This window comes from Malaclemys terrapin, chromosome 3 (assembly GCF_027887155.1).
Source record: "Malaclemys terrapin pileata isolate rMalTer1 chromosome 3, rMalTer1.hap1, whole genome shotgun sequence".
NCBI lineage: Eukaryota > Metazoa > Chordata > Testudines > Emydidae > Malaclemys > Malaclemys terrapin.
Window position 1 is genome coordinate 161,308,901 of NC_071507.1, and position 19,833 is coordinate 161,328,733.

The 19,833-nt window shown below is 39.6% G+C and overlaps 1 protein-coding gene across 10 annotated transcripts in view; it reads left to right on the top strand.

Annotated features, from left to right (window-relative positions):
- Positions 1-19,833, top strand: part of DST (dystonin) — a 432,436-nt gene that overhangs the window by 151,670 nt on the left and 260,933 nt on the right. For all 10 annotated transcript variants that reach the window (XM_054022022.1, XM_054022027.1, XM_054022023.1 and 7 more), the window contains one exon: positions 2,512-2,573. In XM_054022022.1, coding sequence (XP_053877997.1) covers positions 2,512-2,573 — 62 coding nt within the window. The remainder of the gene's footprint in view (positions 1-2,511; positions 2,574-19,833) is intronic.

Consider the following 19,833-nt stretch of genomic DNA (forward strand, 5'->3'; position numbering starts at 1 on the left):
AATATGTTAGTTCTGCTGCCTTAGACTGTCAGAATCATAAAGACTCTCATTAGCCCTCTTGGTCATGACAGTAGCTGAGGAAGAAATCTTGCTCTGATATCTGGCCTCTTTGCTTCACACCCTCAAACACATTATGAATGGTCCCAAATCAGTGAATAAGCGGCAGTTCCATTGTACAAGGAGCTCAAGGGAAAGAATCTCTCAAGCTTGCACAGGTGGAGTGCATTCCTGTGTACCATGAAGCTCCTGCTTCGTGGGATTCCCCTGCTGTGTTTATGGATGGGGCTGATGGATCCACCCCTGTACAGAGCTGTTGGCCATTGACCTCCTATTACGGCGGTGAAGGATACATTAGCTCTCAGGCTAGACTAGTGGTTGCAGGACAGCTCTATAGTCTTCGGTATGTGGAGAAGGATTTCTTTAGCCCACTTACTGCCAAGACACCCACCTCTTGGGTGGGCCCTCTCATTAGGCCAGATATTATGAGCAGCATTTGCCTGTAATGAATAAGAGCATTTGCTGTGTACATAGCACCTTTCATGTGAAGATCCCAAAACGCTTTACAAAGGTGGCTAAGTATTATGATTCCCAGTATAACCTGACCCTGATGCACACATAGGTAAATGACTTGCTGAAAATCACATTATCAGTAAGAAGTAGAATTCAGGTCTCCTAATTTCCAGACAGGATTCACTTTCCCTAGATTAGAAGATGACTGAGGTGATAATTTACAAGTCAAGGTCTGAGCTATAGTGAAACTAAACATATATGATTCCTTGTTTTTCAGTTGTATAGTTTATTATTTTCAGAGTAAAAAGAGAGAGATCCTGCTGTACATATACATTTTATTTCCTTCTAAGCACAATATACAGATCGTCATCACTGTATACATTGGTATTGCTTGTTATTTATTAATATGTGGCTTTCTTTTCAGAGTTGCTGAGCACCCACAAGTCCCACTGATGTCAATGGGAACTAAAGGTGCCCAGCTCCTTTGAAAATCAAGCCAATGATCTAAAATCTCAGATCATGTAATTAAAATTAACTCAGCTCTACATATTGTTTTATGGCCAGTTGAAGTCAGTGTAGATTTATATTAGCAAAAGTGAAATCAGATCATGTCAGGCTCTGAGTAGGATATGGCGCAGAGCCAATTTACACTAAGGGGAAGTCCAGTTGGAGCATATCTGCTGTGCAGCCTGCTCTCCCATGGTAGGCCAGCTCTAGTAATTGGTGCATGAGAGGGCAGCTTCACTGCTTTACCCACCTTTTGCAAGAGGGCAGCCACTGCCCGAAAGTTATAACAAGGGTAACAACTGTGTCCTTACCTTGTGCACGGGCTGCAAAAAGAGTTAGAGGCTCCTGGCACCCTCCTCCATTTTGCAGGCCTGCTGAGGCCATCTAATCTTAAATTTAGAATAATGTTGTCTAGTGATTACACAGTATGTTTGAGTCTGCATTCATATGAGATTTCTGCTTGGATTTTAGTTCTATTTTGTATTGGTTGGTAAAGTCAATGATTCAGGTGGGAAACCTTATCTTGCCCTTTATGCATAGATGTAGGAAATCTGTTCTGATCAGTGATATGGACGGGAGCAAACATTAAAGTGAGATTTGAACAGTTTGTTTTTGCTATCTATCATTTTAGGAACACCCCTCACCACCCACATACCTCTTTTCCTTTGTAGCCCAATATAAAAGATCCTGATTCTTTAATGTGACTATTGGAAGTGCCTATTCATACTTTCCATCCAGAGATGGGATAAAATCTTACTGTTTTATTCTGTTGCTTCCATTCTGTTGCCTCAGTCTTTTGGGGAAATCTGCTAATACTAAAAACTGCCACCTAAGAAAGTACTGGCAGCTGGAGCCTCATGTTAGTGTAGTGAACATCCGTTCCCACATTTAGGGCTGGAAAAATTCAAGACTATACAACCTTTAAATGAAAGTGCCTGACACTCCTGCATATTGGAACAGGAAGGTCCCATGATCAAAAAGTATTTTGTTGTCAAATAACTAGTCAATAGTCTTTCTGTTGGCAAATGGTTTAATGATTAATTAGATTTTACAGGGCCTACCCCAAGTGGTCATGGCTCTTATTATATGCACCTTAGTCCCTTTAGTGGAACCTTGAGAATAGAAGGCCAAAATCTTGGTTCTGGGGAGTGATCTTCCTGATAGTATTACTAACAGAAGAGAAGGAGACATGCTGATCTTACTGGAGAGGAGACCTGATATTTTGCATGCAAAAAGCTTTAATTTGACTTGGCCTAAGCAAATATTTTGTATTAAAATGAGATATTGCAAGAACATTTGTACACAAAAACACTGCTGTTATATATAGTGCCACTTAAATTAGTTCATGTAGCTGTCTCACAGATTTTCTCTCTTCTAACGTTACCAGAGTGTTTATTTGTAAATATTAATAAAATCAGCAATGCAGAACCTTTTGCAGTGCTATATTATTTTTAGAGCTATTGAAAACTCTTTTTCCCCTTTTTCCTTCCCCAGATGAACGGGACAAAGTACAAAAGAAAACCTTCACAAAATGGATAAATCAACACCTCATGAAGGTCAGTTTATGTTTCTGTCATACCAGTGACATGGAATATTACCTTGGGTGAATGTGGGTTTACTAAACATTTGATATGAGGCCGCAGTAGTGTTGCTGCGGAACAAAGAACGCAAGAGAGGAAGATTCTGAGGTTTTGGGGGGTAATGGAGAAAATGAAGCATCACTGCTGTTAACTTTTTTGGTCCTAGCAAATGCATTTGCCCTAAGTGCTAGAGCATCTCAGATGGCAGCGTGATTTGAGTGTTTATGTATGACATTAAAATGATTCAGTTTTCTTTGGAGAAGGAACTAAGTTGGTTAATTTGTGAGGAGGGAAGTGTCCTTGAGCATTATGAATCTGGACCACTCGAGGGGCATCAATGTGCTGTTCATGGTTTAGAAATCAATGCTTTCTAAAGATTAAAATATTTTTTCAGCTGCTTTCTTGTGGATGGCAGTGAACTTAGCCCCAGGGACAGCGCATATCATTTTAGCAACATGTGCAGCTTTTAGTCAACGGAGAATTGAAGGCTGTGAGTTCACCTTCACAGCGTTGCCCTTCAGCTCTGAATTCAATCTGCTGTTTCATTGCCAGCCGTCTAGCCCAGACATTTCTTTGGAGGAACAGATTGTGTGATTGTTTCATGTAACTTGCTTTGCTAGTAGTGTAAGGCAAAGATTGAATTCATATGTGAGTCACATTAAATTAAAATGTATCTGCAGACTGTCAGAACTAAGGTTTAATTAGTGAGAGTAATATTGAAACACCATTGCAAAGGTTTGCTTATGTTCACATTTTGTGAAACATGTCACCTACATTTTTCTGGCTTATTTAATCATTTTGTCATCTCTCTTTGCTGTGGCTGCACTGAGGATACTGGAGGAGTTTTAGATACTTTCTGCTGCAGAATTGGAAGTGTGTTACCAATCTTTGCAGTCGATTCCCTTTAAATTTTTTCACTTGAGCTCCTTGAGTTTTTAGAAGATGCAACCGAAACCAAACCTGCTGGTGAATCTAAACACATGAAACTCGGAATCCTAATAGAGTTCTGTTTTTGTATATTCTAAAAAATTTGAGCCACACAACCTCCCACCAAGTGAGCAACCTGGCAACTCAGCAGAGCCCAAAGATCCACAATAGTTTAGAGATATGGTTTTAATTTTGTGCGTGAGACGGGGGAGGAGAGATTACCTATCTGGGGTCTCTTCGAGAGTGTCCTTTAATACAAAATTTAAAGTAATTGTAAATACAAACAGAAATATCTAGTAAACAAATATTTATCAGAAATTGTAATTAAATACATCCTACTGTATCATTCTATTTAAATGGGCCTTAAAGTTTAAGACCTCGAATTTGGATTTTTGTAAACATAAAATTTAAATAAATAAGGTTTTTGTCTAAGCTAATAAGGCTAGAAATAGTGGAAACTGTTCTTTCTTTCTTTCTTTCTTTCTTTCTTTCTTTCTTTCTTTCTTTCTTTCTTTCTTTCTTTCTTTCTTTCTTTCTTTCTTTAGCTGAACATTCTCTTGCAGTGTTTTGAAGCCTAAAACCACACTCTCATGAGAGTCATGTTAGGGAGCCTGGACCCAGTCTTGCTCCCGATCTAGTTTATGTGGGTTTGCCACTGATTTCAGTGGTGGTGGAAGGTTGGGCCCAACTACTATAAACAAGAGTGAAATGGACCAGTCCATTTTCATTGGCCAAGCTGAGAGAAATGCACAAAGTAATCAAATAGCATGTATGATGAAAAGGTAACTGTAGGTTTCAAAAATTATTTCAATTTTAGTAATCTGAGATGTCAACAGTAACAGAGTTAAGGGCTGTATTTTTTAAAAAATACGTGGCTGATACTGGGCCCCATTCGGCCCCTGTACACATCTCTGGCCGTAAGGGTTCTGCAACCCACTGGGAAACATTCTCCTAGTACAGAAGCAGTGTAAGGCTGCCATATACAGCTCTGTGCTGCCCCTTTCATAGCACAGGAAAGGATAAGTCAGAGACAGACAAAGGAATCTTCATAATCCAGAGGTGGCAGTCCCAGAATCAGGTTATAAATCAACTCTTGCATCCCCATAATCCCTGTGCTGTGCCTCTTATGAGATGCAGCACATGCTATGTCCCTGTGAGTTTTGTTAGCAAGGCCCTTTATAGACCTAAAGTAGTGATTTACGGGACAATTTCTATCACATCTGTTTAGGGACGGTAGTTAGTATGTCCAGGATCTTGCTGGTTGGGGCACAATCCATGGAGAATCCAGGGGAGACATACAGCATAATTCACTCTATTGTGTGCACCTAACAAATGACTATTGTCAATGATAGCCTGTGTTCTGGTCACATGGTAGCAATACTTGGGGATGTAGTGTTCTAGCCAGGTGATAGACAGTTCTCATCCCAAGTGTTCTGCTGAGGTAGGAGTCCCACCCTGCTTCTTCAAGGATTGTAAAAGATGCACTCTACAACCTCTTTGTCTGCTAGAAATGGTAAGACTGAAATGTGTTTCATTTCTCTTTTTTGTTTTTGTTTTTTGGAGAGGATATTTTGGAGTTCAAGTGCTATATGTTTGTGTTTGCTTTGAAAGTAAGGAGCTCTGAAAATATTTGTTTAATTGCTCTTTGCTACCTTGCACTACCCTATTTTTCAATACTTTGTCATTATTTCTGATGCTGAAACCCTGGAGCACCTTATTTAAAAATAACACATTTATTCTTTGGGGGCAGGTGTGTGTTGCTGCAGAATTTTTTTTTTAAATATGTGTTTCAGAAAGGAGATACAGAAAGAGAGAGAAGAGGAGGAGACAAGGTGGTCTTATTCTTTCATGCTTTTCTCTCTTCCTTTAATCTTACTCTCTTCTCTATCTACTCATTTTTTTCTTTCCCCATCCGTCTCATTTCAAGCCTGTAATATCACCCTTTTTTTTTTTATTCTTCCCTGTGCCCTTAGACATTGCGACCTTGTGTAGATAATGTGTAGAAAATATTGTATGTAGGCTAGAGTCAAAACAAGTGAGAAAAATAAGATGGCCTATGTATAAACAAAATGCAGCTGTTGCTTGTTATTGTCTGTAATGAAAGGTATAAATGCTTGCTGTAATTGTTTACCTGTAGAGAGACCTGCTTAGCTCTCTCCCTCTGCGCAGTTGTGAGAGAAATAAAGCATCTGACTTGCTGTACCCAAACAAAAAGTGAGAACTGTGTTTTTCTCCGACACCCACATATAGCTCTTTGTGCCTGTCCCCTCCAGCTATGCTCACCTAGGGTGACCAGACAGCAAGTGTGAAAAATCGGGACGGGGTGGGGGGGTAATAGGCTTCTATATAAGAAAAAGCCTCAAATATCGGGACTGTCCCTATAAAATCGGGACATCTGGTCACCCTATGCTCACCACTTATTTACAGGGCATAGCTGAGAATTCAGATTTTTGTTTAGACCTTTCATATGTTTGAATAGTTCAGCAGGACCTACTGGCCTCTCAGCAGATGGAGAAAAGTTTTAGTTTCTCTGCATTAACTTATCTATTACATAGTTAGGCTTCACTTCAGAAATCTTGTGTGGCTGGAATTTGTCCCTTTGAGTGCCATCTTCTCTCAAAAGAATGTAAAAATAAGTTCCTGAGTAAATTTGTCATCAGTTGTTATTGGTTTAAGGCCTGTTTGCCTTGCTCTTTCTTTCTTTTCCCTGCAAATTTGCATGCTGGTCTCAGAATCGATCACCACATTGTGTATCCTAGTTATTCAATAGTCTGTCACTCCTAAGTAAAATCAATAGCATCTCCATTTTGTTTCACAGAATGCATGTCTGTTTGAGAAGCAGATGGAGAGCAACCTCAGAACTTTATTGCAGGTTGATGGATCTTTAGAATTGTAGAAAATATTAAGGAGGATGACTAGATAATTGTGAGACATTCCTATAGAATGCCAGGGACTGATTCAGAGTGTGAGATTATACAGAATTGCAGAGGCCTGCAAACACACATCAGTAACATCTGCCTACACACCAAATAAATAAAAATTATACAATAGATCTGAGGTTAATTTTATCATCCTTAATATATGCAAACTCAATTAGGAATTGGATTAAGATGGAGTGACTAAAAGAGAGATGCTAGCTAGCCTTATAAAATGTGTTAAATAAATGTATATTTCTACAGTGTGCAACACTTTTGCTCTGTTTGAGTGTCTTATGACCCTTGTCACAGTTTTCTTTAATAACTGTTTTTATGTAGGTGCTCAGTTGCTTTAACAGAAATGAATAAATGTATATTAGATGTACAAGCATATCATGTTATTAATTAAAATCTGATGGGACAGAACCTTCAGCACAAATAATATTTTTCACCTGATTGTTGGTTGTGTGCTTAGCTGCTGTGTGGACGTTTCCTAGATAGCAGTTCATATCTGGTATCTTTGTTTTGTCATGTCAGTTTCTTTGAACATAAAATCTACCCATTACATGGATATGTGATTATAGAATCATGTCAGTAACTTCCTTATAACCTAAGGTTCTCCCTTTTAACTCTAATTAGTGTAAAAAATAAAATAATTGGCCAAATGAAAAAGTACAGCAGTACTTTGAAAAGGAATGTAAATTCTTCTCCACAAAAAATGCCTAAAGACTTCTGCAGAAGCTTTGAAAGATTTCCCTATCCCACTTAATATTGACACCAAGGGGTAAATGAAGCTCGATGGCTTTCAGTGTTCATTCACTGGATTACTTGTCTGTCTGTACCTCCTTTTTCCATTCTGTGGTCTCAGCTAATGAACCTGTATTTGATTTTGACAAGTATCAGCACTCTCTGCCAATGACCATGGACCATGGACCAATATTCTCCACATATATGTGAAAAGTGAGAAATTTGGAAAGTTACATTATGTTATAAAGAAGAATGTTTGTTTCAGTAGGTACAGTGATTGTACTCCCTACTGGGAGTTAAATTAACCATTTTGAAATATAAGTTAATTGTTTCTTATTTTCTCAGCACTAACTTACTTATCTATAGCAGGCTAATATATTAATTTATTAATTCATTCTCTTTTCTATGAGTTTATTATTTGCAATTAAGACTTGGTTAGCATGGAACTTAATTAAAATTTAATTATTTACCTTCTTGAGGTTTTAACAGATAAGATATAATTGTACCATTCGCAATTAAGTGTTGTTTTTTAATTAATTGTTAAATTATTCATTGAATTATATTTTATCTATACACTTCTGATCTATGCAAATATAACTACTCATTTATTTATTAGTTTAGAAATATACCATCTTGATCCTGCTCCCACTGGAGCCAGCGTGAACTGTGCCACTGGTGCCGATGGGAGTAGTATAGGTTGGTATATTAGTACTCTGTACAAAGTGATATCGAACATCTAATGTTTCCCATACCACAGTATTTTACTCCACAGCTATATTTCCTAGACTTAGAGGGCCCATTTTTGTTCTCAGTTACCCTGAATGTGACTGTAGAAGTGAGCATAAGGGAAGAATGGAGCTCAGAATTAAACACATTTATAACCCATGGAGAAGTAAATATTAAATTTTTAAGGGTGCCCACTGTGACTTGAATATCTAATCACGTATGTAAATGTATAGCTTCATTATGGGTTGGGTTTACAGAATAAGAATCTCAGTTTAAAGAAAAACAAATAATATTGGAAGTCTAGCATCTAATTTCTAGCTAATTTCCCAAGAAAAACTACTGCTGAAGTCAAGTGCTTTAATCAGAATAAAGTCTTATCTGTTGATCTCATATTTTACCTGTGTAGACCTCAACAAAGTGACATGTTGTTCAGCTTTTCAAAAATGAAGTATGGTTACAGTAGTCAGCCATTTTCTAATTTCACAGTTGCTTTCTCATGCTGTGTGAATACCACTAAAAAAGTAAATGCCCTAGCTATTGTTTTATATATTCCAATGGGCACATTCCTGCATTTCTTTCACACACACACACATACACACACACCCTCTCTTGTGGAAGTGAAGGGAAGTTTTGGGTATGCAAGGAATGCAGTATCAGGCCCTATATATAGGAAATATTGCGTTCAAGTCAGTGTGGTATTTACTTACTTCTTAATGGTGTCCAGTCTAGGCATGTAATAATATTTGCCTTACATCCTTTAAAGTTCTCATAACTTTTAGCTTTTGATAGGAGTCCATTAACATTCCAGTTTAGTAATTTAAACAATTAATTTCTGATTAGTTACGCTATTATTGGCCCCATCCAGCAGTCCTCCTCTGGCAAAACAGTTTTCAAACATTGAATTCTCTTAGTTCCTCTCTGCGAAGATACTTTGTCAGACCTATATTAGTAATTTTGTTACACTAGTTAAGTCATCCTCTTTAGTGATCTTCAATCCCACGATTTCTCTTAGGATGTCCTATAGCACCAAAGCAACAGGCTGGGCTGTAATATGAAACCTGCTGATGTTTGCATAGGTGCTAGAACTAGGGATGCAGGGGATGCTGTAGCACCCCCTGGCTGAAGTGGATTCCAGTATATACAAGGTTTACAGTTTGGTTCAATGGCTTTCAGCACCCCCATTATACAAATTGTTCCAGCACCCCTGAATGTTTGGTTGACATTCTTTATTAATCTATTTATGTGTTCCTTTTTACTGCCCTTGTGACTCTCTCACATATTTAAAGAGGCAAAATAAATGTCAGTTCTATCTTTGAACCTGATGGCATCCCACACTTCACTTATCTTCATAATCAGTATGCTGCAGGTATACATTAAACGAGCAAGTGAAAAGGTGACTGTGAAGTGTATACTGACAGCTTGTAATCCAAATGTGAGATTACATGGGGAGGTTTAACAGTAGCTTTATAAACAGATATGCAGCTGAGTATCTGAAAAAGGGACTATGAGGTGGGAAACAGGCAGTGGGGGTGCACCTGCTGGGAAGAAAATGGTGCACCTTGTAAGCATTAGTGATTTGAGTTGGGAGCACTAGTAGAATTGTACTGTCACCAAGTGTACATGCTCTGACATACTTCCTCCACGCCTCATGTTCAATGAGAACTGTTTGCAAAGTAGATGCTGTTTTGGGGAAGTCTGCTGGTACCAGAGCTGGTGGGATGCGTCTATCTCACACCTAAATTAATGTTGTAACGCTTTGGTCTATGGGTTTATAGCCATTGCATTTATTTATTTCAGGTAATAAAAATATACCAGAATAAAACATACTCTATGGGAATCAAGACTTTCACTTCTGATAGCATTATTATCTTTTCTGGATATTGGGGCAGGGAATGTGTCTTACTCAGTGTTTGGAAACTGCCTTGCACATGTTAGGTTCTGCAGTAGTATACGTAATAATAATCTTATGAGAGTTTCTGTAAATACTCAACAAAGAGTCATTTGGTTCTGCATAGCCTACATTAAGTGCTAAGGGGAGGGTAGTATTTTTACTGAATAGGGCCCCAGTTCCACACTTGGATCCGTATGAGTAGACCCCACTGAATTCAATGGAGTCCACACAGGCAGATGCCTGCTCGTATGTGGAGTCCTACTGAATTCAGTGAAGTTCCGCCCAGGGAATGAGGCCCAATCTCATAGATCTGATTTTTCCAGAGCCTGTAAAATTACTAATATTTATATTGAGAACAAAATGTGATGGTATGTGACTTGTCCAATTCACCAAAGTTGAGGCTAGTTCAGAATCTCTCTCCCATGCCCTTTAGGTCTGTGATCCTTCCACTACCTTAAAAAAAAAAAAAAAAAAAAAAAAAAAAACCTCCCCCCAAAACCTGGATATGAGATACAGGAAACAATTGCTAATTGATTCAATTAAAGGGCTACCATTATCTTAAAAATCATACTTTTGTCTATTTTTTACCTACTCTTGTTACAGACAACATCTGGGGTTACTGCAGCTGAAAGAGATGAGAAAAATACTTTCCCTTATCTTTTTTTCATATTGCTTGCTTTGTACACTTTGTGTATAGTTAATTTCACGTTGGCATCATATAGTCTTTTAGTTAGTTTTCTCTACATCAGTGGTTCTCAAACTATTCTTTTCGCGGACCACTTGAAAATTGCTGAGGGTGTTGGTGGACCACTTAATGATCTTTCCAAATGTTGTTTGTACCATTAGCTAACTATTGTAAAGCGCTTTGTATAAAAGCGCTATATACAAAAAATTAATAATGAACTTTTTTTGTTCTACAAATAAAAGCACACAACTCATATTTTAATATCAGTAGTCTTACCTTTCTAATGCGATGAATGTGCCCTCTTTCCCTGCCGAGGCAGCCCCCAAACTGGGGCTGTGAGGGAGGGGGGTCTCTCTCCTGCCACAGCAATCACAGAGCTGAGGCTGGGAAGGAGGGCCATCTCTCCCCGGCAGTGCAGCCCTGGAGCTGGGGAAAGTCACCTTTCTCTGGCTGCTGCAACCCGGCACGTCCCAAATTCCTCCCACCCCCTCTTCTCACCCCACTGCCCCCTCCCACCTACCTCCTATTCTCCCCCCAAGGCCACCACCTCACCTTACATATGCATCTTCTCCAGGGTCCAGGCACCTAATTCATGGAGCCACACCTGCGCGGCTCCACTAATTAGGTGAGTGGCCCTTCATTTTCTTGTGTGCAGCCGCCAAGGTGCGCACCGTAGAGGAAACTATCTGCGGACCACCTGAATGGAGCTCGGACCACAGTTTGAGAACCTCTGCCCTACAGGAATGGGTCTTTCACACAGGATGAGGGGAGAGAAAAATATTTTTAAATATCGGAAAATGTGATTGTACTATTGTCAGAAATTGGCGGTGAGAATCAGAGGCAGGTGTAGTAATTGAAACTTCTTTTAGCAGATTTTTAAATAAATTAGTTTTCAAACTGAATGTGTAAGCAGTATTACATGATTTTATCTAAGTAATGGATAGTGACTGTAAAGAGAATTGGCATGCTTGTTAATTAACTTGAATTCCTAGAATGTATTATTATTATGCTATATTTAAAAAAGACTTTTGCTAATTTACAACATCAAAGTATATGTGCAAAGGTGAAGAGTTGCAGAAAAAGGTTGGAAGAGATTGTTGTGTTAAACTTAAAAACAAAGCGGTAATAACTGCAGCTTGTCCAGCAAGTAAAGGATGACAAGTGGAGTATTTCAGTGGTTGGTTTTGGGAACATTATTATGATTGTTTTAAGTTATTTGGTTGACAATAAATAACTAATGCAAAATGTGCTAACCACTTACATAATCGTCCTGTTTAGCCTGCTGTGGTTCCCAGGATTTCCGGGTGCTGATTTTGACCTACTAACCTCTATGTAGTTTGAGTCTACCTCTCCCCCTCAAGTACCAGGGCAGTTGAAATCAACTGAGCAGCTTGCAGACTTTAAATTGAATGGGGTTGGAGAAAGCATTTTCAATTACTAGACTTTGACTCTGGAACTCACTGTCTCAACAGGTTCAACAGAACCTGAATTTGTTGATCTTTCAAGCTCTCTGCTTATAAAGGTTTGAGATATGTTAATTAGATGGATCTGAGGCTCTTCTTTCTGTAGGTGAGCTAGGGAATTGGAATAGCTGTCTTTTTGACATGGAGCCAATTGGTAAAGCTTTTGCTTTGTTTAATTATTACATTTCAGATATCATATGTGTACTAAGGCCCTAATGCGGCATGGTCCTTATACACAGTCATATATAAGTTCCATCGACTACTCATATGCCAAATGTGATGCGTATGCTTAAGATCTTTTGCTGATTTAGGGCTTCTGAGAATATCTGATCTCATTTTATAAATCTAAATAAACCTAAGAACAAGATTTGCTAACAGCATCAATGTTGGAAATAGAACAAGAGTGTATTTACCTTAAGGCACAAAGATTTGTATGTTTTGTATGACAGGACTTTGTAAGAGAGATGCAGAATAATGGAGAAAATGCAACATAATAAGATTGGAGGCAACAATCTTAAATAGAGAGAACAACAGAAATGGAGTAGTCTGGCAGTATAGTGATCTGGAAGGGATGTAGAGGTTACTGTAAAAAGGAAAAATCTTAAGCTATCCATGCAAGAATGCTGTGATGGATTGACAAGGGGGAAGAATGTAAATCCACTGTTGCTGATGTACAAGACTTTGGGTAGGTGAGTGTAAATTGGGGCAACTAGGATCATACCTGACATTGTTATGAAGAAAGGTCGACGAGATTGAATTTGCAGTCATTGTAGAGGAGAATATTTTAAAGATACTTAGTAAAAGTATTTGAAATTATGGAGGGATTTTGTGAAGTGGAATGAGATTGACTGTTCATGCTGTTGAGGAGTTCAACAACAAGGGACAGAGTCAAATAGCTAGGAAATTACTCTTAAATATGGAATTAAGGCAGAATGATTTTCACTCTGTTTTTTAAATACTCTCTAGGGAATAGATTACCAACTCAGTCTAGAACAGACAAATAGTGGATGTGAGTTTAAAGAGACACTGTCAAGGCCACTAGGTCTAAAATTGAACTGATCAAGTTTAGCTTGCCAGCATGTAGGCATACAGAAAAAAGGTGAGCACATGTGTCCTTTGTGCTGTCTCCTTTGCCCTATCTGTTTGTCCTGTTCTTGTGAACAGATTGTAGAGCAGGATTTGTGTATATTTCAACACCTTTATTGTATGTAAGATCAGAACACAGGCAAAGAGTGGAGAAACAGCGCCATCTATACCAATGTGCACATATCACATTCACTCAGACCTGCAACAGTGGAGAAATCCAGAGCCTGGGTTTGCTGTTCTGGGAGTGCACCCAGCAGTTTAACTATGCTGCAGGAAAGGTTTAGTTTAGGAATGATTAAAAACAAAATGTAATTTTAGAAGTAATGTAAATTTGGAGCCTTTCAATCCTTACAGTATCCCTTGTAAGAGAAATGTTGATGACTGGAAAAAGGGATTCTCTCTGGCACAGCTTCAGTATGGTAATGGAAAATGGCAAGGATCTTAGATGTGCTAAAATTCTATTGGAATGTAAACTAGCTGGATAGAACAGAACTACTGTATATTGAACTGCACTTATGTACGTCACCTGGAAAAGTCTGGGCAAGCCATATAGTAGATAGGCAGCAATCAGGCCTTGTCTAGCAAACTAGTCATGCAGGAGAATGTTGGAAAGTGTGATATTCCCACAATTACATGCTGAATTTAAAGCTAGGATCCTGTTACAGCCAGCAAGCAGCTTTCTGAAAAAATCAGATAAATCATGCCTTATGTCCTGGCATGATAAGCCTTGTTTGTATAAAAGATCAATGAGATTATTTGGGTCTGAATCTTCCTTTTTAAAATCCATGTAAAATAGATTTATCTGTAGACTTGTAACTAACGTCTCTACTGCTCCTTGATTGTCAATGTTTAAGAAATATGACTCTCTGCAGTAGTGGCATTCAGTTCTTTGGCTTCTGGTCCAGTATTTAAATTACTTGGTTCCACTTTTTTTTTAAATTTCCTTTGAACTTAGTGAATTCAATTTTCATAGAGGATTGCCACAGCCAATTTCATAGCATTACCAATTATTACCTGGTCTCCTTTAATATGTAAATAATTTCTTCTAGTCTGGAGGGATGGTTTGATCTGAGTTTTCACTGGATTTCCTCACTGATCCTGAAATGATTCAGGATACTAAGTTTATTGACAATGTCAGATTGAATGATTTATCTTTCTCCTACATAAATATATCAAAGAAATGCTCTTTAATTGCTTGTTATGCTGCTGGCATCTTTGGTTTTTTGACTGCACTCTGTTGCTTGGGGCAGCAAAAGAAGGGGCACATATGTTTTTATATGTTTCTTTTTGGCTCTTTCTTGTTAGTGAAATTAACAGTAATAATAAATTTTGTGATTAGTTACTCTTTGGTTGGAAATAGGTTTAAGGACATACACTTTCCAGGAAGTTGTGGAATCCCAACATGATGTTAGGAGCTTTCTGCAAAGGCCACACAAGTTTCTCATCAGAGAGACTTGGCTGTTGGTGACATTTTAAATGGAATGGTGTAATTCTAGTAGCCTTTATAAATGTCCATGTGAGCCTTATCTCAGAGAAGCTGTAGCTGAAAGGTGGATGACTTCAATATGCTGCCTTTAACTACCATTCTGAGTACTGCACATAGAGCCTGATCCAAATCCCATTGAAATGAATGGGAGTCTTTCCAGTGACTTAAATTTACTTGGGATTAGATCCTTAAAAATTAACTTTAAAGATATTGTAAATCTCACGGTGAGAGGGCATGATTGATCTGATCTAGCTGAAGTCATTGAACTTCAGTGGATGTAGGTTTGGACCCAAAAATCAGTGGCAGTTAAGTGTTGACATTTTTTCCCAAACCAACCCCTTATTGTTCTAACTTCTTGAGTTCTAATCTAATTTGCCTTTGGCAAAGTGGGAAAACATTTTGGAAACCATATTAACTTTGCTTCCAGATCTGTAGATAGCAGGGCTTGAAAAGAATTCCAGGTCATCTAGTCTTAAAAACCACCTCAACTACTTTTTTAGCCAGATAATTCCACTGCATAATTCAGGTTCTTTCAGGAAATGTGTTCTTATTTTAAATCTACATTTTGATTTTTAGTTTCAATTCACTGTTTTCTCCTTTAACCTATCACATTCACTCCATAAACAATGCCAAGTGTATTTGAAATATCTGTGAGACATATGACAGTACTCTGGAAAAGGTGGTTTACTTTGCAAGATTGCATTTTTTCTCTCTTAGAAAGAGCCACCTGAGTGATCATTTGGTTTACATGGCAAGCACTGAATATTTATTATATCATTATCATAAATTAATGTTCCAGCTAGATTCAAATTGCCTGTGGGTTTGCATAGATAATTTAAATCAAACCACTCTTCACATTAAAAAATGCAAATACATACCAGATTTCAGCCTACTGTTTTATAATAACTGGGTTTTGATGTAATTACTGTGTCATGTACATTCTTTATGTATCAAGTACAAGGATAAGCTACAGAATACAAGCTAGAATTATTCACCTATTTATTTTCAGCAGTTTTGGGAATTGTATTTGTCTGTCCTCTCCTGGTGACTCAGTTCATGATGTGTGCTTTGCATGCTTTAGTTGTGATTGAAATAAATTTTATTTGCATCTTGCAAAGTGCTCTTCTTCTTTCCCTTAGCTGTGGTCTAATACATACTTAGGATTGCCACCTTCTGGTAAAAGAATAATATGGTTTCAGTTCTTACCTCTGGTCATCTGTTCATGACAGTGGCACCGGAGAAGGAAGTGCTCTGTGTCCGAGAGAGCTTTCAGCATAGCACAAGCAGAGTTGTGTTGCTAAGGGCTGTAGGAGCACAGCAAATGAAACTAAAAAAGAAAGGGAAAATGAAGTACATAGATGTTAGGTGAGTTCCCTTATAGACCACACAGTATGTCTGTGGTGGAACTGAAACGAGCCTCCTGATGCACAGTCCCTTTTTCTAATCAGTAGACCACACTGTCTCTTTGTATTTTGTATAGTTCTTCATTTTGAGGATGGTTGAGAAGAAGGCTCAGGCTTTGTGTAAGATGAGCACACGTGAGACAAACCTACAAGAAATAAGAAATGAAAGAAGAAATAGGAGACAGTAAAAGATAACTAGGATTGTGTTGAGGGAGAGAGACTGGAATAATAACCGCCCCCCCCACACACACAAATCCACAGATATTCTCTATTAAGTGAAAAAGAGCAAGCAGTTGAGGTGAAGAAATTAACATCAGTATGTTCTGGTCCCACTATTAGCACACTTATAAACTGGGCAGCCCTGTGACTCTCCAGAGTAGCGCTGAAGGGAGTTTGTGTATGATATGCTGGTGCCCCTGACTTTTTATGTTCCTTTCCTCTCCTCCCAGCTTGCTCCATTCCTCTTGGCTGTCAGTAATGCACAATGGATCTGCTCTGTTCTGGAGCTCTGTTTGCACACTGGAAGAGGGTGTACTTACTTGTGGGACAATTCTCTTCAGGAGTGCAGCTACATCTTCCCCTGAAATTATCTGCCTTTGCCACAAACAGTTTAGGAAATAAGAATCAGCCTTTTCCAACCAGCATGGTATCTTGAAAGGAAAATAAAACTCAAAGCTCATGTATTGATTTATTTTAAAATAAAAAGTATTGCACACTGTCCAGTTTGGGTTAAAAGCTTGTTTTTTTCCTGTCGATTTTGCAGTGCTTACTCCCACTCACATTCATTTTTTGCTTCATTTCCATCACCAATGAAAAAACGGGTGGCATGTTCGCTCAGTCGTAGCCAGTGCTATTGTGAGAACTTAAGATCCAGTAAGTTACTTACTAAGGAAGTCATACGTAAGGCTAAGATTTTGTCATGGCTATTTTCAGTAAAAGTCATGGACAGGTCATGGGCAATAAAGAAAAATTCACAGAAGCCGGTGACAATCCAGGAAGTTTTTGGAAAGTGTAGGGGACAATTTCCTGGTGCAAGTGTTGGAGGAACCAACTAGGGGTAGAGCTCTTCTGGGCTTGCTGCTCACAAACTGGGAAGAATTAGTAGGGGAAGCAAAAGTGGATGGGAACCTGGGAGGCAGTGACCATGAGATGGTCGAGTTCAGGATCCTGACACAAGGAAGAAAGGAGAGCAGCAGAATACGGACCCTGGACTTCAGAAAAGCAGACTTTGACTCCCTCAGGGAACTGATGAGCAGGATGCCCTGGGAGAATAACATGAGGGGGAAAGGAGTCCAGGAGAGCTGGCTGTATTTTAAAGAATCCTTATTGTGGTTACAGGAACAAACCATCCCAATGTGTAGAAAGAATAGTAAATATGGCAGGCGACCAGCTAGGCTTAACAGTGAAATCCTTGCTGATCTTAAACTCAAAAAAGAAGCTTCCAAGAACTGGAAGATTGGACACATGACCAAGGAGGAGTATAAAAATATTGCTCAGGGATGCAAGAGTGAAATCAGGAAGGCCAAATCACACTTGGAGTTGCAGCTAGCAAGAGATGTTAAGAGTAACAAGAAGGGTTTCTTCAGGCATGTTAGCAACAAGAAGAAAGTCAAGGAAAGTGTGGGCCCCTTACTGAATGAGGAAGGCAACCTAGTGACAGAGGATGTGGAAAAAGCTAATGTACTCAATGCTTTTTTTGCCTCTGTCTTCACGAACAAGGTCAGCTCCCAGACTGCTGCACGGGGCAGCATAGCATGGGGAGGAGGTGACCAGCCCTCTGTGGAGAAAGAAGTGGTTCAGGACTATTTAGAAAAGCTGGACAAGCACAAGTCCATGGGGCCGGATGCGCTGCATCCGAGGGTGCTAAAGGAGTTGGCGGATGTGATTGCAGAGCCATTGGCCATTATCTTTGAAAACTCATGGCGATCGGGGGAGGTCCTGGATGACTGGAAAAATGCTAATGTAGTACCCATCTTTAAAAAAGGGAAGGAGGAGGATCCGGAGAACTACAGGCCAATCAGCCTCACCTCAATCCCTGGAAAAATCATGGAGCAGGTCCTCAAGGAATCAATTATGAAACACTTAGAGGAGAGGAAAGTGATCAGGATCAGTCAGCATGGATTCACCAAGGGGAAGTCGTGCCTGACTAACCTAATTACCTTCTATGAGGAGATAACTGGCTCTGTGGATGAGGGGAAAGCAGTGGATGTGTTATCCTTGACTTTAGCAAAGCTTTTGATACAGTCTTCCACAGTATTCTTGCCGGCAAGTTAAAGAAGTATGGGCTGGATGAATGGACTATAAGGTGGATAGAAAGCTGGCTAGATTGTCGGGCTCAACGGGTAGTGATCAATGGCTCCATGTCTAGTTGGCAGCCGGTATCAAGCGGAGTGCCCCAAGAGTCGGTCCTGGGGCCGGTTTTGTTCAATATCTTCATTAATGATCTGGAGGATGGTGTGGACTGCACTCTCAGCAAGTTTGCAGATGACACTAAACTGGGAGGAGTGGTAGATACGCTGGAGGGTAGGGATAGGATACAGAGGGACCTAGACAAATTGGAGGATTGGGCCAAAAGAAACCTGATGAGGTTCAACAAGGACAAGTGCAGAGTCCTGCACTTAGGACGGAAGAATCCTATGCACTGCTACTGACTAGGAACCGAATGGCTAGACAGCAGTTCTGCAGAAAAGGACCTAGGGGTTACAGTGGACGAGAAGCTGGATATGAATTGACAGTGTGCCCTTGTTGCCAAGAAGGCTAACGGCATTTTGGACTGTATATGTAGGGGCATTGCCAGCAGATAGAGGAACGTGATCATTCCCCTCTATTCGGCATTGGTGAGGCCTCATCTGGAGAACTGTGTCTAGTTTTGGGCCCCACACTACAAGAAGGATGTGGATAAATTGGAAAGAGTCCAGCGGAGGGCAACAAAAATGATTAGGGGGCTGGAACACATGACTTGTGAGGAGAGGCTGAGGGAACTGGGATTGTTTAGTCTGCAGAAGAGAAGAATGAGGGGGGATTTGATAGCTGGTTTCAACTACCTGAAAGGGGGTTCCAAAGAGGATGGATCTAGACTGTTCTCAGTGGTACCAGATGACAGAACAAGGAGTAATGGTCTCAAGTTGCAGTGGGGGAGGTTTAGGTTGGATATTAGGAAAAACTTGTTCACTAGGAGGGTGGTGAAGCACTGGAATGGGTTACCTAGGTAGGTGGTGGAATCTCTTTCCTTAGATGTTTTTAAGGTCAGGCTTGACAAAGCCCTGGCTGCGATGATTTAGTTGGGAATTGGTCCTGCTTAGACTAGGGGTTAGACTAGATGACCTCCTGAGATCCCTTCCAACCCTGATATTCTATGATTCTATCACCTGTCCCTGACTTTTACTAAAAATATCCCATCATAAAATGGGAAGGGACTGGGCAGCTGTGGGGTTGCTCGGAGCTCTGGAGTCCCCACCACCCATGGGGGCTCAGAGCTTCAGGGTCTCCCCCGTACCGTAGTGTTTCCCAAAGTGCATGTTGGGTGAGGGGGATGGGCAAAGATTTAGCTGCAGAAGGTGCAGAGGAATTATAAATTAAGATGGGGTTGCAGTGGGGCTGTGATTGGTTGTGATTTCCCTTAAGGGGACCTCAACTTCAAAAAAAATGGGGAATCTCTATTTCTCCCCTCTCCCCCCTGATAACATTAATGACATTTCTGGTACTTCCTGTTTGTATTTGGTCCAGATTATACCATATGAATAGCTGGGTTTTTTTTGTTTTTTTTTCCCCACAGTAGTTTGGTATTACCAAAATGGTTTCTTTTGGAATTTAACCTCCTTTTACAGTTGACAATATGTCTAACTTGATCTAATGTCCAGAAGTAGAATTATATTGCTTTTGCTGTGTGGATGTGATACATACATAT